At 32.1% G+C, this 25783-nt stretch overlaps 1 protein-coding gene across 6 annotated transcripts; it reads left to right on the forward strand.

Annotated features, from left to right (window-relative positions):
- Positions 1-6091: 6091 nt before the first annotated feature.
- Positions 6092-25563, forward strand: LOC116349882. 6 transcript variants are annotated; one of them, XR_004201962.1, is made up of 11 exons: positions 6092-6741; positions 7076-7924; positions 8984-10202; positions 11264-11397; positions 14830-15005; positions 15896-16061; positions 16216-16780; positions 16868-17051; positions 17150-17255; positions 17533-17624; positions 20732-25563. XR_004201962.1 is itself a non-coding variant. In XM_031781514.1 (10 exons), exons 3-10 carry the CDS (start codon positions 9888-9890, stop codon positions 20763-20765), a joined length of 1680 nt encoding a protein of 559 aa, XP_031637374.1. In that variant the 5' UTR covers positions 6092-6741; positions 7076-7938; positions 8984-9887; the 3' UTR covers positions 20766-25563. The 6 variants fall into 6 exon arrangements, 3 of the variants coding, with proteins under 3 accessions (XP_031637374.1, XP_031637373.1, XP_031637375.1); XR_004201961.1 differs by having other exon boundaries at positions 17533-18163; positions 20732-20784; XR_004201963.1 differs by lacking the exon at positions 20732-25563 and adding an exon at positions 17714-20477.
- Positions 25564-25783: the final 220 nt, after the last annotated feature.

A 25783-nucleotide genomic window follows, 5' to 3' on the forward strand; every position in this document is an offset into this window, starting at 1 on the left:
ACAAAGAAAAAAGTGTCTCGTTTGTCAGTTGAACGGGAAAGTGGCAGAAGAATATAACATTAGTAAATTTATTGCGTTTGAAGAGTATAATAAAATTTATTTTGAGGAGAAATTGAAGCGGTGCCCAGAAAGACGAAAGCTAAATAGAAAATTCAATACTGAAAATTTGAATGAATACAAAAGAAAAATATTTCCCACACATAATATTTGCTCTATTCAAATTTTTGGGTACCATTTATAATTATATTCAATTTCTTCAATAATAATTCGACATCATTAGACTCTCTGCATATTTTGCGATTTTTCTTACATTTCCTCATCTATTTTCGAGACAACGAGCTCCTTTTTTTTCTTTTTGTTTTACTGTTCAGCAATAAAATTTTCTCCACGCCAAAAAAAAAACTGAACTATTTTAGTGAAAAAAAAATAAGATAAGTTCGATATTGCGTGTAGAATGTTTAAGCTAACTTAAAGTCAGTAGAGTGGAAATCGCAATCACAAGTTAAAATTGTTTATTTTCACATTTTTGAACATTGTTTATTTTGGTGTGCATATTTGTTTTTTGTTTCACAATTCGACAAAAACTGAATCGAGAGGAAATGGTTAGTTCTCATGAGAATGTTCGTTTAAAATGTTATTTATCATGTCTGTGGATGTTAATTTACCCGTACAGCACATGCAAACACATTTCCGTTGGTAAACATTTCCAATTGAGTAGTTTATTTTTTCCATCAATTCTTTTCCCTGCTTTTTTATTCAGATAGAAAAGAATAGCCGAACCAAGAATGTCAAGTTGAAGTGCTATTCATTCAACGATATTTATTCGATCAAATTATACAAATCTTTTATAGTAAGATATTCTTTTGTAGGGTAAGACACTAATTCCAAGAGGACCATATCAATCATAACGAAAATATTAAGTCTTCAAGTAAAATACACCAAAAATTGCACATTGAAATATATCTTTTAGCGAGTAAATTTAAATCATTTCAAATGAGTGAAAGTTCTTGTGACACTTTGCGGTGAAGTAAACTCTCGATATTTGCATGAATGTCATATGCAATAATATAATACACTGCCAGTCTTTGTCCGTAGAGCTTAATGTGAAACGTGAGACCGTACTACTAGAAGAAACAAACTACTGTCCGAATAAAATAAGAATTTTATAGATTGAAATTCCTTTTAAACATTTTTCGATTTTTGAGATATATGTAATGAATTGAATTCAGTCCCAAAAATGTACTTTTCCCTTATTAACGTAGTGGCGGTTCAGGCCCCTGAAGCTTCAGGGTAACTGTTCATCGGCAAATAGGATATATATGGTTTGAAAGGCGACGTTCAGTACAATTATCTGGCAAAATTGGAGCGAGATCATGGCAATGGTTTGCTTGTAATGAGCCTCGAAAGTCGACTTTGCCTATATTTTTCTCATATTGCAGGCTAATTATCTAATGCTTGATGCATTTTTTTTACCATCGGTCACAGATATTTTCCTAGGTTTAATATACCTTGAAACTACTTAAAAATATTCAAAAGGCAAAAGTCGTCGTGGTTTAAAAAAACACTATAAACAAAAATCTGAGAATAATCAAAAATTGTTCAATCAAAAAAAATTCAAAAAACAACCGATCAACCTACGCTTGACAAATGACTAGGTAGTGAAAGTGCTAAACATCAAAACATTTTCTTGAAAAAAGAACTCTAGTTCAGATAAACGATTTTAAAATATAAATTGCCTTCATTCGAAAACTGAACCAGCTGTCGAACTCAAATGTGAATTTTCATGGAAGTGACAGCGACAACCATATAGATTTGACAAGGTTCTTTCATTCATATACAGTGTGTTTGGTTCGCTACAATACGGCAAAAAATACATTGAACAATCATATTAATTGAAACTGTTTGGGTGACTGGCAAGACCTTATCTACCTCTACTGCGCCAGGTACTAATAATTTATCCACTCGTCCTTTCGGTTGATAACACGAGCACAGCGATTTTCCATACTTTTGGCCAAATTTTTTTCGTATTCAACATCAAACGAGGTCCACTGCCGCGTAAGCCATGCAGATAATTGAACGATGCTTCTAAAAATTTTTGCACGTTGCCTTGCCTTCAAAAGTCCCCATACGTTTTCGATTGGGTTCAAATCGGGAGACTGCGCTGGCCAATTCAAAACATTTATCCCATTTCCCTCTTTGAATTGCTTACATCGATTACTTTTGTGTTTTGGATCGTTGTCTTCTTGCAGTAGCCAGTTTCGATTATTTTTTCCCTAAATCTTATTGGCGGTAGGCAACAGAGTCGACTGGTACAGTTGGTTCATTCTCTCAGAATTTAGGATACCGGTAAAGCATGTTAATCTTCCGAATCCAGCCGAACAAAATGCTCCATAAACATGGTCCTTTGCTGGATGTTTTACAGTTCGCAAAACCCATCGCTTACCATGCTTAGACCATATGATCGGCTGAGAATAAAAGTGACTTTAAGTTTTTTTAAACCGTCTCCATCTTATGTAAATCCTGTACAAATTATGAGACACTTTTAAGATTTTTTCAGCTTAAAGTCGCTTTTATTACCAGCCGTACATATGTGAGTGAGGCTATTTGATAGCATAAATCTCGATTCATCAGTGAATATTACATTGCCCCACTCTCTTGTTGAATTTTCTTTTGACCAAGCGAGACGATACTTGAAGTCCTTTCCAATCAGTCTTTGGCGTAGAGTGTATGTTGAAACATTGATATTTAATCGACGCAATCGAATTTGACCAGTACGCAACGACATTCCTTGATTTTTATCAAAAAGTTGTTCAATTTGCTTATCTTGACGAATTGTGGTCGCTCTTTGTGCATGAGGATCAGCGTGGTCATCAACATTTTTTTCACTCCTATATCGTTCTGTCCACATCTGAACAAACGAATTCGACAATCTAAGCTCTTTTGCCGCATCCATGATGGATAATTTTGGACCCCGACGATGTAAACACAAAAAAACCGCCAACCAACGATTTTTGTAGTAGTTGCTGTTCATTATTTTTGCACTTTTGATCAAATTTTACATTACAAATATCGATAAAATCTATCTGACTCATTAGTGCGTCATTGACTCTGACAGTTAAACGCGGTTTAATTGCGCAGTAATCAAAATAAAGGCTCGTTCAGCCGTATTGTATCGAACCAAACACACTGTAAAAAATATGGCAATATTGGTCACAACAGGATAATCTTCTGCTTACCATTAGGTTAGACTAAATAAAAACAGAAAACTAGAATTTCAAGCAAATTATATAAAAATTTGAAAGAATGTGTTATTATTTTTATGAATAAAAAATGACGAATTTCAATGAGAATTGTCATCTTTACTCAATGAAGTGTCGAAAATATGCATTTTTAATAGAATTTGGTTTTGAATGATCATCATTTGATCGCTAACATCCATTTTATAAAAAAATATTACTCATTTCCAAAAATCTCAGTTAAACAAAAACTTGAACAGTCTTAAATTAATTTTTCTATTTCTACAAAGGTTTGCGTTCAATTTTGGTTGATTTCGGAAATTATGTTCTTTCAACTAATCCAATCAAAGTGACGCATACTGTAAATTGTCACTTTATTTCAACGTCGCGCAGAAAGGTTATTTATTTTGATTTTAAACTTAATAAAATCGATGAATAATAAATTATAGACAAATGTGAATGCGTCGAGATGTAAAACAACTTTGACACATACCCAAAATGATTATAACCTACTCCATGAAAAGTCTTTCTATTTTCAATATATATAAATATTAGATGAAGTAGAACCGAGAACTGAATGGCATATACAGCATTTTTGAACTTCTGGTGCCCACATGTCGCATTTGATTATTACGGTATACTTCTATTTTCCATCACTTTTCTATACAACACTCAAAATACGAAATGGAGATAAGAGGTACTCGGGACAGAGTTAAATGGTTTTTCTCTCTCTTCATGATGCATGCATGTGTATTTTTGTGGAATTCACGCTCTCGTTTTTGGTTGTTAGCTCACGCGCATTAAACGAATGTTGTGTGAAAATACATAGACTAAAATTTATCCTTCTATTATCACCGACACAACTGAATTAAAAGAAGAAAAATCACTGGAAAATATAAGAGTTTTCAATCGCATTGAGAAAAAATACATTTTCCCTTTTCATATTTAAGTGACAAACGAAAGTTTATTCATTCGATTCGACAGATAACTCACACATACAGCGAAACAAAATTCATTGCCACATCTGAAAGAATATAAGTGATATTAAACTCAAACTCCTATTTCATTTTCATGATTGAAAAATTACATTTGACAGTTGAGTGATGGGTTGGATTTACATATTTATATGACTCACAAATGTTCTTTCGCTATATATTTTATCTCCTACAACATGCCCACCCTTTTTCCATAATTTCTAATTCGCCTTATGGATGGATACACTCATTTCGTGGTGGATAAATTGAATGAAATTTCGCATGTAAAATAAATGGGAAACAAAAGCTAAAAAACAGTGGCGCTCTATCTAATTTCATTGAACAATTTGCATCCATACAATTACTCCCTTCTGTGTCATTTATGAGTATAAATCTATAAAATATGCGTCTGACAGTTATAGATTGCAAAAATGGTAATCAAGTGTTCGGCGGAGCAAGTGATCATTTGACAATGAAGCAAAACCGTCAGAAGCAAATCAATTTTAATCATCGAACAAAATATCAGACAAAAACAAGCTTATCGAGACTCCAGTTCAACAAAACTTTACCACTTAAATTCAATAATTGTGCATATTATTAATGGTACATGCTTTTGAACTATTTGTGAGAGGAAGTTTTAACATATTTTGGACTTTTCAATTCCCGAAATAATGAATACCATAGAACAGAATGAAAGAATTGTTACAAATTTGAATAAAATGTACGAGCTGGTACGAGCAAACTAAAATTTTACATTAAACGTTCCAGATGGTCGCTGATAATATTTATTCAACATGACTGAACTTATATTATAATTCTTCGTGAACATAGTGCACTAAAAATGTTCGAGAGATTTATCTGATGTACATATTATCTTAATATCCGGAGCTTATCATATTCCATAGATTTCTGTCATCAAATTCATTTCACATAGCGTACTTCTTAATACGTAGGCGACTATTTAAGTTTCTTCAATATGTATGTTTTAGTATTGCCCGATGCAAACCATTGTCATATTCGTTAAGTTTAACATTTTGTAGCATAAACGTTCTCAGAACGTTTTGTCATTCGATCGTTATTTGTATTGTTTACCGTAACATGTAAATTGCGTCTCAGCCAAAAAATGAATTTTACTCGTGAAAATTTTCGAGTGATTATTTTTTTCCACTTTCGATTGGGTGTATCACAACAACAGTGTTTTGATCAACTTCATTTGGCCTTTGGCGATGAAGTACCAAGTCTTCGGACAATTTATAATTGGTACAACGAATTCAAGCGCGGTCGCCTATCGCTCATCGACGAGTTGATGCGTTCAAAACACACGTTTTGGAGATATCACTTTCGGAATGGCATGAATGCTATGACAAATGGTTCGAGCGAATGCAAAAGTGTATTGATCATCATGGCGCATATTTTGAAAAATAATAAAACCATTTTCGATGAAACCCCATTGTCTTATATATGTTTTTGAAAAAACTTAAATAGTGACCCTCGTATTGTTAATATTATGTTTATTGAAATGGTTCAGAATAAATAAAATAAATAATAATTATGCATGAAACAACCACTACTCCGTGCAAATTTGTATTGACATTATTTTCGCTGTATTCCACATGCTGGCATGTTTTCTCCAGAAGATTCGAAATGAATTGTCAGACATTCATGTTCAAACATTTTAAATATTCCCACAAAAATTACTGAACGATCGGCATTCAAGCTAAAAACAGTTTGCATTAAGTCTGAATTTTTGGTTTGCAGTTGAATTTAACTTGCCTTGTTCTTTTGTTTGGGCTTTAATTTATTATGTTCAACACTCTTGTTTTTTTTTTATTTCCATTCATTTTCTCTTTCTCTATCTTCTATTACAGATACAGTGGATTTGATAAATAGCCGCCAGCAATTGAGCGTATCATTTTTCTTTAACTTCTACATAGAAATTTCAGCCGATTTTTCATATCCTCGGTATACACTTTGCAAAAGTTCTTGCCTTTCATTCTTGATTGCCTATTATTCCCAACTCTCTCTTTCTATCGCTGCCTTTCTATCTCCGTGCGACACTAACTTCTCTGATAAGCCGAAGTGGTGGAGAATCGAGCGAACACAATTTCAAGATAAAAAAAAATAATAATAGAAAGAAAAAACAACAATACGACATGGGAAAAAACATGAAAATGAAGTGAACAAATGTTAGAAGGAAAAGAACAATAAAAACATTTTCTCTTTCTTATTCCACGAATTACAGTTCGTTCGCTTTAAACAAAAACTTCAACTCGATTCATTCTTCTACAAAATAACTGAGCCAAAAAAAAACCACTTTCTGGAACTGGCTGTTGAAAAATGTGAGACAAACAACAAAAAACGTTAGCATTAAGAAATAAATTACAAGTACCTTAAAGTTGACCACCACAAAATTGAATAATCATATTAAACAAAAGCACGCTTCAATGATAAATTCTCTTGGAATCTCGTGGGCAACGGGATTTGCAACGAAACATTTTAAAATTTATCTTTGTCCATCTACTTTGAAGCAGGTAAGTGGTGTCGTGATTTTTTCTAGGAACATTCTATTGAATTAAATAGTTCACGGGCAAACCAAATCAATAAAAAAACTACTCTTGTGATACGGTCGAATAATAATAAGCACTTAGAATTAACTTAATGACTACAGTTTAATGCTTTGAAATTTCATATTTGTGATGTTGGGACGCACGCAATGTGAGCTTCGAAATAAAATATCACTGTATCATCTATGTGGTGACCAATGACACTCTAACATATGAATCAAGGATATTTTTATTATTATATGATAACTTTTTTTCATGTCTTTTCTTTTTCATTTGTTTTATGCCTTTTTTATATTTCCAGATGGATTTTCCGAACGATTCATTGAGATTGTGTTCCATCCGTTTTTTCATATAATCTCTCAAATAAAGTGGCAATTGAAAGTGTCGGAAAAAGTAAACAAAAACTTTGGAAAAAAAACGTATACACAGTGGGGACAAACCGAGGAAAAATGGAGAGTGAGAGAATACATGAATTTTCCGTTAAGACATGCAATCAGCTTTAGTTCGGAAAAAATAGTGAAATTTAACTTAGAAAAATAAAAAACCGAACACGAAACCAAAACTCAATTACCGACTGTGACATTGTGAAAAATTAATAGTGTTTGAACTAGAAATATATCCGAAGTTGCAATAGATATTAATTGTAAACAGTCGTCGCATGCACTGATTATAATCCTTTTATGCTCGTGTGTCATTTTAATTTGGCTTTTTTAATACTATTCAATGAATAGATAGTTTTTGTCTGTGTGTTGACTATTTTGTTGAAAATGAAAATAAAACAGAACATAAATGAACGGCAGACATAAAAACGCTAATGTTTGAAATGTTCATTTCACGCATATATAGTAAAAAACAAAGTTAATAAGTGTGACAAGATAAAAATGTAGTTGTTTTTTTAGATAAAACCTCCGCCGAATAAAAGTAAAAGAGGAAAAAAAGTGAAAGGAACCCATGTGGAAACAAGCTGGAAATAATATTGTTGTTTATGTATGCCACGATCAAATTGAAATTTATGCGGTTTTTATGTGTTTTCTGAGAGTTGAATTGAAAGCGAAGCAAGGTCAAACAGCACAAAAGTGCTGCACATTATTTGATTAGTCTTTAACAAAGGGAATTGAAAGCAGGCGAAGAAGAAAATTCATTAAGCAAGGTAATATAAAAAAGGTGCGAAGTTAAAGTTTTTTTTTCTACGGATGAAATGCATAAGTATAGCAAATAAATGCCAAATTCAGACCAGAACTAACTCAAGTGAAAAGAAAATGTTCATGTACAGTTAACATAAATTTAAACAATAAATAAATAAATAATTTAAATATAAATGAAAACAAATGAAAATTAGACGAGATTACATACTGAAATATAAAAGATTCGGCCGAAATGGGGCTATACATAGAATTAAAGCGCTTAATGGTTGCGTAAGGTTGTTGGTTCATTGGCACGACTGTTTCGTTTTTCATGTTCGCGACCAATGCCTTGAGAGTGTAAATAAAAGCGGTCAATCACATTTCTACCGAATGTCGTGAGAGTGCATGCACTTTGTCGAATATAGTAAAAGTAACAACAACAAAAATCGTATACGTATATAATAAACGAAAATCTGCAAGATAATACAAAACAAAAATACGATTCGTGTTATTCTCACCGATGTTATAGAATCCCATTGCAAAAACGACGGTACAAACAAACGTGAGATAATCGAAATGAACCAAATAAAATGATTCGAATGGGTCACCACTGAAATGAAAGCACGATGTAAAATAGTAGATGTGAAAAAGCTTAGATCGGTCCAACACCAAATCGTGTTTCTGCTGATGCAAGTGGGAAAATCGTCAAGTTTCGCATTTTTTCTAATCAACACACACACAAATTGAGAAAGGACGAGAAACGAATATTCACATATTTCTTGCAAGAAACGATTCACCGCCAGGGTACATCGTCCGAAATAAATAATAAACGTGATTTCGGTACGAATGAATTCGTTCAAGTTTGATTTTGGCCAGTCTTAGATATATTCACCTTATACATTGCATTTCATCTGCGGAACCTCTACCACGTAAATTATTAATGATAAGCGAAACGTGAAAAATTGTATAATCAAAGCAAAACGATTTTTTTCTGGTGGAATATTTGATACTTCAACCGAAATGATAATAATTTTATTTCAAGATTGTGCAAGTATACCGTAATTTTCTATTATTTTCGCACACAGCATACATAATGAATTTGAAGTTCACCGAGTTTTTGATTGGGTGCCATGCAGCACACATGGAATGAGCAAATGAAACGCTGTTTCGAAAACAAAGCCACGCCAATAAAGTCGCGCAAGGTGAACAAAGCACCAGCTGTACTTCAAGTATACCATAAAAGGCGAAACATGAGTGTGTGAATTAATAATTTACCAATTTTCGACCAAATAAGAGACAGAATTAATTTAACCAGCTCGTTTGTATTTGTTCGACACCGAATTATTGATGCACTTGTAAACGGACATAAAAATGCAAACACATAGACACACTGTTACAGATGTGCAAATAATATATTGATAAATAGTGTCATTGATTTGTCATTTGAGCAACATTCAATGAAATACTTTGACCATTTTCAAAACACCTTTATAAAATAATGATATCCAGACTAAAAAGACCAATTGAATATTTTAAAAACGTCTGAGTGCAAATAAGCTTTTAAAAACGTCTGACAAAAAAAAAAAAAAAAACAAATTATCCTAGAAAATCCCTTTGTTTTCTCAAAGTGAATATAAAAGGTTGACTTGAATATTGAGCAGATTTAATCAAAATTGATAAATCAAGTGGCTGACTATGAAACCATAACGTTATGATCGAATTTAATACAATAGTTCAACAATAAAAACAATTTCCGTCATGGAAAAAATTATAAATCTGAATCGATGTAGTCAGAACACTGATGTGACCGAACACACTTAGACCAAAAACCTCAACGTGATGCGTTTACACTAAATCCAAAGCTATAATTTGAATTGAAACAGGCTAATTAACAAAATCAAGAAACAAACAGAGAACCATCACTCACATATAAATTTTTAATCGGATCAAATATTATGCTCAAGTATTCGAATAACAAACTGTTAGGCTATGTTTGTGATGCTGTCAGTTCGTACTACTTCCGTCAGTGAGCGGCACAACAACAAAGCGACGACAACAACAACAACGACAACTGCCACCACGACAACGACGAGCAAAACGACCAACACACAATTCACGCAGACGATCCAAAATCAAAGTTCGGCTATTACATCATCGTTGACCACTACATTCGACCATTTGCTGACCAATAAAATTAGCATCGAACATTTTTTCACCAAATCTGTATCATTCGACAAAAACATCAACCAATCGAATTTATCGCTACTTCAACCGAACAATTTGAAAGAACCACCAACACAGCAGGTAATTTACTTCCGTGTCAGTCTTATTTCTTTCTTTCTTTCTTTCTTCTCCGTCATCGCAATTCGATTTCCTGCTAGTTATTTTTATTTCTGTTTCAATGGATGTTAGCTCACTGGGGAATCGTAGATTCAATTGCATTTTCTCCATATTCCACTTGCTTTAAAAGTGCTTTCAACATTCGTAACATTGATTGCTAACATCCGATTACACTCGATTTATATGTATATATCGTACTGTTTCAATCGGAAGTGGTCTTCGCTTAACTATGTTTAATACTTAATCGAGATTCCTACCTAACTGGCTACAAAGTAGAGTTTTGTAATTAAATGTTCGGATTTCTTAAATAAGGATTCAATTCTTTGGATTAATTATCATTAAATCTTCTGTTGGTGAAAAAGTCTGGTAAAAATCTTAAAAATGTCATCGAAATCGGTAATAAATCCAAGATTTATGACAAAAATGTTTTGCCCCATCATAATGAAATTTCTCATAATACTTTCGGATTTAAATTATGCGATTTTAAGTTCTCTACCGATGTGAAAATGTTGAATTATCATTCGAAGACATTTTTATAATTGTTTCAGTTTTCTGTTTCCGTCAAATTGTAAAAGTTCGGAAACAAAATTAATATTATACACAATGTTACAAAATTAAGTAAAAGCTTTGAGCATTTAAGATGATTGCAAACAAAAGGTGAAGGTTATAACAGTGTCAAAATATGATTTAATTTCGAAAACTAATTTGCGAAACTTTGAAGCATTGTTTAATAAAACTCCGTTGGAATAATAAGCTTAAACTATTTCAAATAATCTCCGTTTGCCTAATAGCAAATCATCATACAAGAACGCAACTGAAGAGAATAAACAATGCCCGTTTACTTCAATAAATGACCAAGGGCTGAATGTTTTACATTGACTCAGATAAATGCACAATTTTTGCTGATTTATTGTATGATCTTATGAGAATTTTTTTCTTGAGCTTTACTTTACATCTAATGTCTACGTGTATATATAGATTGTATACTTCTATTTTATACATATATTTTTTTTTTGTTAATACAGACATCAGTTGCAACGATATTAAACGATTTGAGTCCAGCGCCGTCAAAAATCCCAAATCAAAAAAGCTTTATTTCAACTAGCCATATGACCCACAAGGGATTTCAAGAGAATTCGCCGGACGTAAAGGCAATGCGGTAAGTTATGTACACATGCTCGATCAATTCATATTTTGTAATTTCTTTCCATAAATGAACGACCAAATGATATCTGATACCGACCACGTCGAGCAAGCTTCATCAATCGCACGTAAAATCAACAAAACATTTGTTCCTCCATATTGACTGACAACATTATTGCCTCACTGAAAAGGAAAATCATATATTTTAATGATTTTACATTTTTTTTCGAAAACCACAGGCGCACATGCACATTTGTAATTGTATATGGGTGCTTGCATGTGTGCAAAACTTATGAATTGGTTTAGCTGCTATTTGTTGTTGCCGCAAGCCAAACTTATCGATCGATAGAGAGATATAGTATAACAGCTTTGAGTTCAGTACATCCCAGTTCACATTATTTCAATTTTTGCAATAATAATCGACCATTCAAGCGCAACTCTGATCGAGATACACATTATAGCGATTTTCATAAATTCATTGGTTGTGCACGGTGCTGAATAAATAATATCCCCATTTTCAATATCAATTTGGATAACGAAAAAACAAACAAATATACACACATATTCATTTTATTTATGAACCAGCTTCTTTTAATCAATATGAAAGTGTTTTCCGAACTCTTATAAGCCCTAAAGTAATTATTTATTATGTGGGAAAAACCATCAGCGTTACCTTTTATTCATTTCTATTGTTTGTTGTGCTGAAATACGCAAAATTATATGACACAAATTCACGCATACACTGCCGGTCACAAGTTTTTCAACATCAATTCTTCGTAATTGTCTTAGTTAGTGTTCTTCATAAATTTAGTATTGGAATGCAAAGCTTCAGCAAATTCCAATTTATTCATCAATCTAGATACTGATTTTGCCGGCCGGCCAATGTCCGTTTCATGCCATTACTTTGCCATCCATTAGAAATATTCTATAGGACTTGTCATTTTCAATTTTCCTATATAACAACGTCATGTAGACTTCCAGAAGAATTGTACGAGGAGAATGAAACTGTAACATAAGAACGGTAGTAATTTTTATAAATGACAAAATCTTAACTGATAAAAGAAACCATGACGAGTACGAAAAATTGATGTGTTTACATGCTCTCTAAACTTTTGGCCGGAAAGTGCTCACCTTTTCAATCTTGCATATACTTAATTCGAATATTCGCTTTAGATAAATAAGAAGAAATGCTATATATACATTTCGGTTATCATGAAAATGCGAATAAAATCCACATCCATAACGCTCCGCATAATCGACAATGTTCATGAGTCGCTATAGCGAGAAATGAATACGAATACTATTCGCAGATGTTATTAAAAACGGAATGCGAAATTCCGAGAAAATAAATTGAAATATAGATTTTGATTCTAGAAACGAAATGTCTGTGTTAAATTTTTATCATTCAACTTTTTTTTTTTTTTTAAAGGGGAACTTCAATTTCATTTGAATTTATCTTCATCTTCATTCGTACATACCAACTGAAAATATAAATGAATGCTCTGCATTCCGTATAATTTTTTCGATTCTGAAGTCGATCAACTTCTATATTCGAAAATAAATAATCTAATCAACTAAGTTGTAGAGCCAAAATTCGCAAAACTTTTCCTAATGTTCTGCTACTCTTGTCATATTAAGAAATAAGAAGCAAGTGAATGAATAATTCACTCCAATATTTCTTTGCGATAGAAAGAATTCAAACCGAATTGCTGTGTGTGGTCACGAAAAGAAGAAAAAAACACACTTGAATCGTAATTGCTTGACACACTTTATGCAACAATGGACGAATTTCATAATAATATTCAACCAAACAAGTGGTGAACAGTTAGTCTGTTTAACATAATATTCAGACTTAGAACTCAATCTTCGAAAAATAAGCATCGGAATGCTACTCTTCCAAACATTTGTATTTCTATATATTATATAAGAGGTTGAAAATGATTGTAAATCGTACCTACATATTGTCGAAGAACTTTAATGAAAAGTATTTGCTTCATAGGGTGTTGACCAATAAGTCAAGAAATTGCATACAAATTGCTGGTTTGAAAATATTATTATTAATTGGATAGTCGGAATAATTGTTATTGTCACATTTATGACGATGTAATTTCCCAACAATTTATTAACAACGTTCGATGGACGTTGTCAATGCAACTCAACTTCTACCATCTTAAAAGCGATTTCTGTCAATAAAAATACCATCAATTTGAGCGTCATCAATTTATCGTAATTGGATTAAGTGTTGGATCGATGGGGAGTTCAGACGAGTGTTTGTTCATAAATGATTTATTATCGATTATGCGAAATTCTAATACAATTGCTGTTCGTGTGAGTTCAAATAAAAAATATCAATGCGAAATAGTTTCAACCAAATCCAAATTTGATAGAATGTTTATTCAGTTTAATCACCGAATCTACCATTCTACCATATATACAAACATGAACAACGTGAACTAAAAATGGGTCTTTGCTCCTCTTTATTATTATATATGGTATATGCTGCTAAATATTATTCACGTCGAAAACATTTCAAACTTTTTGAATTTCATTCTTGTTCATGTCAGTAAGTTAAATTGAAAATCGGCATTTAAGTTTTCCTCAAAAAAAAATATGGCTAAGTTTTGAATACTAGGGGGTAGACACCAATTCAAAATGAAAAATCTATGTTAAAATACTCAATTGTATAATTTCATTGATTTCAACGATTCCATTAGAATTATAATAAAGAACACAAAACTGACAAATCCGAAGAATCCGAAGAATCTCATGAATCATAGGGACTTTGACAAAGTCACTTTGTCAATAATATAAAATGTGTTGATTGTTGAGTTAAATTTTATTCCATTGTTAAAAGTCGGTAAAAATGAAATCATTGCATAAACAAAAATAATTGAATTTTATTTTAATTTATATTTGCTAGCATATTTATTTTCTATAAAATCAACATACGCTTGTACGTCAAAAGAAAAAACAGAAACATGTGAATATTTAATGAATCTGTGGATCTTTACGAATCTGTGAATCTGTGCAAATCATTGAAATTATAGCAATTTAAATCAAAAATTGAATCGAATGTGAATCTTTGTAAAATTTTGTAATCATACTAATCGTACAAATCCAACACAAAAGGTGAATGGATTCACGGGTGTCTCCCCCCTAGTTTGAATATGTTTTTTCGTTTTCATCGCTTTGTTCACGGATCTTTTTATAAAAATAAACTTTTTTGGTGGAAATGTGTCGCATCGTGCTTTGGGACGATAACTTGATAACCATACCGTAAACACTAAATATATTGTTAATTTCACTTTTGCAAACTTGTTCGATGTAATTCACTGCACTGTAATCGTTTAATTTGTTCGTGATTTTCTTTGCTCTCCTTTCTTTTTTCACCGCTATCCTGTGTTGTTTCTGCTTCTTTTTTCTCTTTATGCTGATTTGAGGTTTACAGGTACTATAGGCTTTGGATTTACACATGCAACGCTGTGCTATTAATGGCGGTCATAATATTTTGTTGTATAGCTGGTAAAGTCTTATTAGCCGATTACAGACGTTTGTTGATACATGGCCTGAATTTGGGTCAACCGAGTTTCGTTTATGCATACTTGGCATTGCTCATACAATCGGGTAAGTCTCAGTCACTCTTGTTCTATCTCATTCACATATTACTATACTGTCTATATAACAAATCCATGCATTTGACGCATTATCAACCGTTTAATGACCAATATAAAGTGCTGGTGTTATATTGTACCGTCTTTGCCATCCTTCGTGGCAAAGCGAATAAATTGCTAGGAATAGACATGAACATTGAACAACGCACTTTCATTTCGTAATCCAAGGCGTGTTCAACCATTGCATTTACAACGATCTATGATATGTATTAATTACATAATATAAAAGCAAACATTATTTAAACTCCGCGTAGAATGCATAATGGTGGTGAATGCATACGATGACTTTATTTGAGATTTTCCAGAGGTTTTCCGTCGATTTAATCTAATATAGATGTTAAATTGCACGACGGAAATGTGTAACCGCATATTTCTTTCTCTTTCTCTCATCTCCCCCTCTCTCTCATTCCATTACTATTCTACTGATTTCAGTCGGTGTGCATGCATTCACTCGCCAATGACACAAGTTCAACCATGTCATTGTACGCTCCGCAATGGATAAAACAGGCCACCAACTTAACCAAAATTATGTAGAAAACTTTTCTATTCTCCATATTAATGAATTCAGTTCTGGTTTCCACCATTGAATTAACATATTAAACAATATACAGTGATGTTAAAAATGCCGCAGCATTTTATCATTTGAGGAGAGTTGTGTTTTCATTCATTTTAATGAATATCGCTTCCGCTGTTGTTTATGAATCACAATATGAACCACGCGATGAATTAATCGTAAATTCGATATTTTCATATTTTGTCCTGTATTTTATTTGTTGTCTAAGTATCGAAATTCGCACCACTGATGATATTTGTTGAAATAATAATGACATTCTATCAATGCAGGATTCTTACAATTAGTCGGATGCTTAGGTGCCTTACGTCTCTCAGAAAAATTACTCAATGCTTACTGGTTACTACTACTTGTACTTCTGATTGGTGACGCGATTCTGGGTATATTCTGGATGTTTAAATTTGATCGAATCATGCACGAGCTACAGCCAATGCTTAGGTACGTTCAAACATTGTATTTTAATTGGTATTCTGATTTTTGGATAGCAATTGCATGCGTATGGCTTATTTAAATGAGCATTTCAAAATTTTGCATAAATTATAACGTTTATAACATAATACCCATCTCCATATCGTATTATCATTTTGTACAGATATCGCTTCGCCACCGAATATGGAACGTCAGTAGATTTTAGTGAATTATGGGATCGTCTGCAAAGCGAAGGTCGTTGTTGTGGCGTATTTGGTCCGCAGGACTATACGGCAAATCGTTCACTTCCTTCATCGTGCTGTTATGTATTACCTCCAGATATTAGCGATCAAATATCGATTTCAAAGCGACCAATGGCATCGGCAGTTGTATTTCGTGATGATTCAACGGCTAATGCACTCGCATCACAAGCCAAAGCCAATTTAACCGAATTAACAGATATAACATGGAATCATTTAGTTAATGATAATAAAGACGAAATCAAAAAAGCCGTGTGCCGGGCTATCTATCAACAAGGATGCTTTGATAAGTTGGTTGCGTGGCTACGTAACACTGCCGATATTCTATTCGTGCTTGGCTATTGTGTGATAGCTTTTTTAAAATTATCGTTTTTGGGTATTCTACGATATGAAATCAAAGAAATGATCCAAAAAATTAAACTGTTGCAACAGGAAATGGCATCCGAAGCGATGAGCGGTGATGGTGAATCAATGCATCATCAACAAACGGTAAGTAAACTATACCAATCATCACCATGACAACAAATATTGACGATCGAATTTAATTAATTGAAATTTGATTTCAATTTGATACAGAGTTGTGTTCTACTGCAAATTCCCAGTACGACAGTGAATGGTGGTATGCATGCTGAACGAAAAGTTGGCAATCGAGAACGAAATCGGATTGGATCGGGTGAAAGTGAACACGAGTCATTGCTATTTCATGAAAATACACCGAAATACACTCGAAATAATCAATTAAATTTGTGCAGTGAACAAGGTAAATTAAGCTAATTACTGATGAAAATAACTTTCAACTCCCGTTGATGATATCCCGCATATGCAATCTTCACTTTTTCTCCATCCACTTTACTTTAGACGAAGGTGAAATTAGTGTTGGAGCAACGGCAACGCATTCGGGCCGTCCATTACATGGTAATAGCTATGAACTATCCGAATTTGATGCAAGAGGACCCACCTACAGGTATGTAGCAATTGACCATTTAATCCATGACATAAATTCAATTGAATTGTCCTCTTATTTTTAATACACCGTAATCATTATTATAAACCATTCGATATTTGTTTGTCTATCTCACTTTAACTTAAAACTAATACATTTCATTATAAAAAAAATATTCGTAATCAACCTGCAGGTTTGACAATGATCAATGAGTAATTTTTGCATTTTTATTACCTTTAAATGTTGTAGTGTATATCCCTCTGTCATTATTTTATTGCTTCTTTGTGAATCTTTCTAGAAAATCTAAATGGCCGTCATTATGAGAAATTTTGAAGTTGAAACAGGCTTACATAGCTAGAGCACGCAGCGAGTCCGAGCATACATTCCTATGTACAGAAATTTGTTAAAAAAACCATTACCAATTTGTTAATTGAAGTTTTATGTTGAATTGAAACATCCACCAAATTCATTTTTCACAGTACACCATAGGACACTAACACACCACCAATACCACCAACACCACAACCACCACAATCAACCGGCACTACACACACACACCACATCACGCACACTATTCTAGGATCTAGGCATTTGCCAAAACACATAAAGACACTTCAGAAATGAAGTTCACTGCACCTAACGATAAAACTAAACACAATATAATGAGAAAAAAATACGGAAAACACAACACAATAACAAAATACAAAACCAATCACAACACTTTCCAATGATAAAACATTTGCAATAAGGATTTAGCTAACAGAAGAATATCCCACCAATAGAAATTTCCCACAGTAAATCAGCACGTGCAACAAAATCCAACTAACAGGCACACATATTACATGCCTTGCGTTCCCATTTTCACGTTTCAAACATAGCTGTCAATTTGTTATGCGATGACTAACCCAATCACATGCAATCACACTGATGTAATTTTGATATCCGATTGAATAGCAAGCACTTCAACATATAAACACACTTTGTATCTCTTTATATTACTTTCTCTATGTATTTGTCCCTTTTGTTTCTTTAATATAATAGTTAATTGTTATAGTTTAAAGTCAATTTTATACTAATTTCGCACGAAAAGTCACTTACATATGCTTAGAGTCCAAATCAGAATATTTCATTTCAACAAACGTAAAACGAAACGTACTAAATAATCGAGAAAGATTAATTTTTTGACATTCCATTAAAATAAAACTATATAGAAAAGTATCGTTAATTTAATGTTGTAAACATGCGGGTACCGCGACCAAATGCATTTTCCGTATCGGGAACTTATACCCAAACGAAGTAATAGCTTTCGTTGAATTATTTTGTGATTGCAATCAACATTCCATGACGCTATTCAGTCGGGCATTGAATAAGGACTATTATAACGATGATGACAACGACAACGGAGACGGAAGTATGGATTGTACAATTGTACATTTAATATTGACGTAAATTCGGAAAACTGTAGTAAAACATAGAAAATTACCGAAATGAAATCCGCTTTCTGTGAATATAATGAGCAAACGTATTGATGTTGTCGAATTGTACTCTATTTGTCAATTCAAAAACTTCCGCCATTTTAATCAGCTTACCTTCAAACAAGAATGGCCAATTCCCATCAATATTACAGCAAAAATGTGATGCATTTTCTTGCTTATGGCTCATAAAAAAGTTGAAGTGCATTTTAAAACAACCCCGAAAGGCGAATAGGATTACGAATCCCAGCATCATGTGCATACATTGTAATGCATTATTAAATTTACTGCTGTCGATGTGCAGTCGTTATAACGTTTCCATTATACACAGACTCGAAGTCCACTAAGTTTAAATTTGTTTTTGCTCGCTAGTTAAACTATGCGTAACGAAAATTCTTTTTCTTCTGGAGAAATACTTTTTCTTTTAATCATCTTTAATTGATATAGTTTTGCGAGCGGCACTTCATTTGAACGAGTAGTTCTAAGTTTATATGTCTTAATATTTGTTATAAATCACATTTTTGCAATACGTATATGGCGGAAAAAATTCGATGTGAAGAATACAGTTTTTTCATTTGCTATTGTTAATAGACCGAATAATGGACTATTAGAAGTTGGCCCTATACAACATCGCATCTGTAGAAATTTTATAAATCGTTTCTTACCATAATAATTCGATGCGGGAATGAGCAAATAGAAAGTGAGAGCACGAAAACAAAATTGAACAAAAACCTAATCCAAATGGCACACGAACTTGAGAATTAAATATTCATTCACCACGGATAGATCTAAGCTCGAGTTAACTGGACAGTTGCTGCCATGGATAGACGCTGTTCCATAATCGCAAGAATTCGTTCTGATATTGTAGTGTTAGCTAGTGTCGCTTATCAGCAACTGAGCAGTCAGCTTTGAATGGGGGCTCATTGATTGCGGAATATTCGATTAATCAAACGGAGTATAACATTTGTGTTTTGATGTTGAGGTCACGTGTACAATTCATACTTGAAATTCATAGCATCGTCTGACTGCGAACTTGAATTTCCACTTCGTATTATAAGCGAATGCATATAAGCCAAAACAGTCCTATCGAAACCTGATACATTCATACACTTCTATATACACAATAACACAAAAACACGCACTCAGCACTTTCACCAATTTCTTTCTTTCTAGTAAATAGCACCGAGTCAAGAAAGAAATACGATTTTTCCTTTGGTTCTTTTGTTCAATGAGAAGAAATATCCAAAATCTAAAGTCGATTCATTTTTATTTTATTTATTGTATTGGCCACTCCAACTAAATATACCTCCATTTGTACTATATATGCCTTGTAACGACTGAGTAATACTTTACACCTCGGTATTAACATGCATTTTTTATACAATTTTATGTTAGATGGTAAACACGAAAGCTTATTTCCACTGGTATAAATGGTGTAATGTGTAGTAAATGCAATACGTACATAACATTGTGGCTAAATTTTGTGAATCGAAATTATGAATTGAAATGCGTAATTGGTGAAGGAAAAAAAAACCGGACGTGATTTTATCAGTTCAATTTTTCACTACGAAACAAACCAAAAACCGAACAAAAAACTTTATTAATGAAATAAACCAAAAAGCGCAATCATATAAATGTGTCGTAACTGCTGTCCCCAATTGATTTATGAAACGTACATGCTTTATTGTATGTAAATTAATGTTCATCCATTAGTCATAGCGATAAAGCCACTTGATTGACAATTTGTTCACACACAATTTATGATATTTAACTGGAGTAACCAAGATAATTGATTATTGATTTGTTTTCGTATATTTTTTGATTTTCTCGATGTTTGTCGATTAATTGTTGTATTTTTCATTTTTTTTTAAACTATTAGTTTTATTCTTGACCAATTATTTTAAATATTTAAATTGGATTTCTTTCTTTTTTACCCATAAAAAGCATTGACAATGGTTTAATTATAGAATATATGTTTCCTCTTCTTCTATTGCTGTTTGGATGTCCAAAATTTATCAATTTTAGATACATCAGCACGCAAACGGCCACAAAAATCTGACTACGGTATTACTTGGAACAGCTATTCGGCGTGCGTTGGCGGAAGTACGGTCGGCGATATACACGTCGGCGAGAGAAATATCCGAGCACCGAATATGACGAGCCAAATGTAAGGTTTTACAAGGCTACTGCCACTAGCGAATGCGACTGCACCGATATCTAATCTAATTGTTTCAACGAAGTGATGAAACAAAAACTAAAGAACCATAAACACGACGAAAACGACATAAACTCGTATCTAAATGTATTCCAATCTAATAAAAACAACATTAGTTTTGTATCGATCGAAATGAACGTCATAGTACGTTCGAAGAAGAAGACAAGCTAAAAAAAATTATAAGAATTATCGAGATGTAAGATTTGATTTTTTGTTTTAAAATTCTAACGAAATTCATAGACATGAAAGAACAAACAGTCACAAATCGAATCTAGTATGGAAAACAAGTTCAAAAAGACACACAAAATTGAATTCTTAAAGAAATCTGGAAGATTTATGAACAAAAATAAGATTTTCGCTCTATGACAAACGTCATTTCAGCACAAATATAAAAAAAAACGCAGAAAATGTATGACAAATAGCTCGAAGTAAAAAAAATCTTATAGTTTCTGTAGAAAAATATGAACGTATTGATTGAAATGAGAAACATATGTATTTGTATGATTTTTTTTATCAAAATCGAAAGCTACAAATATAACTGATTCGCACTTGTAGTCACAACTGCGAGATTGAATATATATAGAACAGCATTGACTACGAAATTGAAAAGCATTGATGAATAGTTATTGTGTGAAAATAAAATAAAATGAAAAAAGGGGTAGCAGTCTAAGTTTAGGCAAATCTCAAATAGGCAAACCAATTCAAATTTCAGATTCTCAAAGAATTATTCAAAAACATTTTTTTAAATGCTAATTCGTAGTTTTCACTTAAAATTCATCCATTTCATACTTCATTTTAGTTCTCGCTTGAAATTATTCAAATCACACTATATTCGATTGCCTTAAATAGAGATATGTTGGTGAAATACAAGGATTGAAAAAAAATAAACACGGACACATAAAGAGAAGAAACAATTTCATTACGCTTATTGTATTTTACGATATTTTTTTCTAAATGATAAAAATCTCCGACAAAAATGGAGAGAAAGTTTCGTTCGAATTTCAAAACTGCGATTGAATAATCAAGATTGAAAAGAACTTAATTTTTTTTTTAAATGAAAGAGTAAATTTTGAATACAAGTAATGCAAGCAAGCAGGGCTTTTGTTTGATAACATATATATTTATATGTTGCGGTTGAAATAAAGGGATAGGCGAAACGTCACATAACTCTTTAGAAACTCCAAAATAGTTCTACTGATAAAACTTATTACTGTTGCGTATTTAACATTGAACACACGAGAAAAAAATGAAAATAAATCAACAAAATGTCTATAAACATTTTTTGTTTCGTCTATTGTATTGCGGATACATCTTAATCGGAATTTCATTTCGTTCGAATTGGATTTTCCGCGAGACACAGAGCACAGTCAGTATATCTTTGACATATAAGGTTGAACCAAAGCTGAGCTCAACTCTATTTTTCTATGTTATGTTGGATTTATGAAAATCGAAATTTATTTAAGCTACAAAAAACAAAAATGATCCATTGTTGTTAATCTGTTGAGTATTTTTATATAGAAACTAATATATTGAATGTTCTCCCATTGATTTTAGGTAAGCTTATTATGTGTCCTTGATAGGAGTCAACACATTTAAATATCTATATAAATATATATACCGTTTCGGAGAGATTTTTTATATCTTACTTCTCTCAAAAAACCCATATCATTTTAGTATACCGAGTATGTTGAAGTTTTGATAGAAATTCAATATACGATTAAAGATACATATTTAAATAGATTTGTGAAATGCCTTTGCTGAGGAACAACGATGACGTCGACTAATACCGGAAAGAAACAAGTGACCGAATGATGTTTTCTAAATAAAAGTGTTTTTTTGCTGAATACACGGTAGAAACACTCATGCATAATTATTCCAACGGATTAATCGATAAAAAATGTACTGTTTGAATTTGACATAGTCTGTTACACACAGAGACAGAAAAACATTAAAAAAGGAGAGACAAATGACATTCGATTAAACTATTTAACAAATCAGTTGAGTTATACGTAATTGAATCAGTTAGAATATTTGTGACCAAACGAAATTTGTTAAAATAAAAGTGCAATATGCCCATACAAAAAAAAATGTATGGGCATGTTACACTTTTTTTACAAATTTATGGAGGTCATTAATACTTGTATTCTAGCCGATTCAATTACTAAAACAAAAACAAAACTTCAAAATTGCCGACAACCTACCTAAAGCTTAAAAATAATTTCAACGAACGAAAAAAAAAAATGGTTTGTCGTCATATCGTTTTTATTTATACTTACACACACAATCACAATAAATATAGTATTGTATGTGTTCCTACTAATTATTTACATTTAATATTGTACTTCTGTTGATTGGGTGTCACCTAAACAATGGCCGTACAAACTAAAATCTAACTGACTAGCCACGCCATCACAACGAACTATTTGTATTTTTGTTCGTTTTGAAATTGTGATCATGTGATACTGTTCAGTTGAGCGTTCTAGTACGTGTCCTTGTCCATAAGTGCATTTTTCTAAATGATTATTTAATATTTATATCTAAGCTGAATGGCACTCATGCTGTATTTCGACACGTTGGTATGATGATGTATTAAGATAAAAGAATGTAGTACGTTGAACACTGAGTAGTAAACAGAATGAAGAAAGTCAATAAGCAAATGGAAAATGCCATAAATTCAGTTGATGTTTTCACCTAAAAAAAATTGATAACAACAATGAAACGCAAAAATATTAATTTCTATTACCCATCAATACATATTCTAAAAATCAATTCTTTAGTTCAGTTGTTATTACTATTTATAAAGAATATAAGAGAATATTAAGCTTGACTACAATTCATTTACATTACAGAGTTTGCCAATCGCACTAATTAGAAGAATATGAACAAAAAACATATATTATTGACATTTACTAAATAAGCCAAACGAAAGCTAAAAATACATTTTCAATTGTTTGGAAAAACGATAAAAAATTTTTTGTAAATATCCGCATAATCTCACTATTTATCTCATGTTACGAAAACTTTACTTAATATTTAAGTAGTTAAATCCATTTGAAAAGCTTGTCTCAAACGAAACTGTTTTTTGTTCACTATGTACATTCAGTTTTTTCCTCATTTGTATATAAAGAGCTTAAAAAATAGTGCCTCATAAAAACGAAAAGGATAAAAAAAATGCAAAAAATCAAACCACACCAAAAGGCAAACTACACAAAATACCAAGAATATAAAATGCTTCCCCCTCCATTCTCCCCTTCTATATCGACCTCAAATCTTCAAAAATTGTTTTCATCCTTAAAAATCACACTATACTATATTGATTTTGATAATGATGATGATCATCAATTGTAGGGGCCCAACAACAACCTTATACTTTACACTTTGTTTGTTATTCAAGATTTTAAATATATGCCACAATTATTTGTCATCTACAACAACAAAATGAATTCAATGAAATTGAGTGAATTATATACCACTTTGACCATTCAACTCAAATACACAGAGATTTCAATCAAAAGCTTTTACAGTGCCCACAATATACATGTAAACACAAAAAGAAAACTACAAAAACTAACAAGTTTCACCGATTTCTGCATTAAATAAACGACAAAAATATGAACATAATTCATAGAACCAGACCAATATAATGGTTTAAAGTTTTGGATTCATAGTAAATAGACTCAAAAAAGTATTAGAACATGACCATTCATCTTTCGAAGGAGTCCCAACCTATTTACACTAAACATACAAACATATACATATGATATATACATTCAGAAAATTAAAAGGAAAATCAAGATGTTTTGATGTCAGTATATATGCGAATCATAATAATTTTCCATTAGATTTATATGTTCTATAACCAATATTAAATGTTCGATGTTAAACAAAACGTTCGATAAGTGTCAAAGTATTGGTGTTGAAAGTTCGACCGATTGTTGAAAGATGAAAAGGAAATACGGAATAAAAGTGCGAGGAATTCTTGCAATAGTTTGATTGATGACAAACAATTTTGAAAATACCCACTCCATACTATATATCTAAAAATTTGTGTTACTATATTAATCTGTACTTTTAGTCAATGGCGAATCCTTCTAAACTTAAATCAGTTAAAAGAAATGCATTTGAAAAGAGTGCAACGCAACTCATTTTTGCGACATCGAATTGAGAGAAATTTATGCAAAATACACTTTCATGCATATAATAAAAATTACAATTTTTCGATGGTATAATTAAACATTGCGTTTGGAAGGTATAGAACAATTACACGTTACACACAATGGAAGCATTTACTCACTAAAAAATACTCCAGATGGGTGTACGCAATCTGTTTAAAGTGAAATCAATTAATTAGAACCAATTTAATAAAATAAATACAAACGTTTCCCTAGTTGATGCAAAACTTATTTAAAGAAAATTAGAACCGAACATTCAGTAAATTTCAAGCAAACCAATAAGAAATAAATTCATTCCACATATATAACCACATATACATTATTTGTCCTATACATTATTAGGTGAATATATTTAATGCAGGCAGAAGAAATTCATTAATATTATACCCACTTATAAATTTAAAATTGATCGAAACCAATTGTATAATTCTAAAATTACAAAATAAATGACAACAACAATTCAGTAATAATTGATTGAATTTTATTTTAAGTTTAAAAAAAAATCATATTCTAGCGATGCAACATACTGGTAAGTGCGCCATCTGTTGTGAAATGCCAACAATGTTGAATGCGATGTTTGTGCGTTTAAATCCTGCAAAAGCGTATCATCTATAGATAGATTATGTCTCATATACACAAACATCATATATTACCTATCCATTAACAATTATTTATCCAAAATAAACAAGA

Source organism: Contarinia nasturtii, unplaced genomic scaffold (assembly GCF_009176525.2).
Source record: "Contarinia nasturtii isolate CC-2019 unplaced genomic scaffold, AAFC_CNas_1.1 Cnas_scaffold_3175, whole genome shotgun sequence".
Lineage (NCBI taxonomy): Eukaryota > Metazoa > Arthropoda > Insecta > Diptera > Cecidomyiidae > Contarinia > Contarinia nasturtii.

Excerpts from the sequence above, each read along its gene's own strand:
- LOC116349882 (XM_031781514.1), top strand. The coding sequence starts at position 9,888 with ATGTTTGTGATGCTGTCAGTTCGTACTACTTCCGTCAGTGAGCGGCAC. Across the intron at positions 15,006-15,895 it reads GGCATTGCTCATACAATCGG|GATTCTTACAATTAGTCGGA; the intron begins GTAAGTCTCAGT and ends CTATCAATGCAG. Across the intron at positions 17,052-17,149 it reads AAATTTGTGCAGTGAACAAG|ACGAAGGTGAAATTAGTGTT; the intron begins GTAAATTAAGCT and ends ACTTTACTTTAG.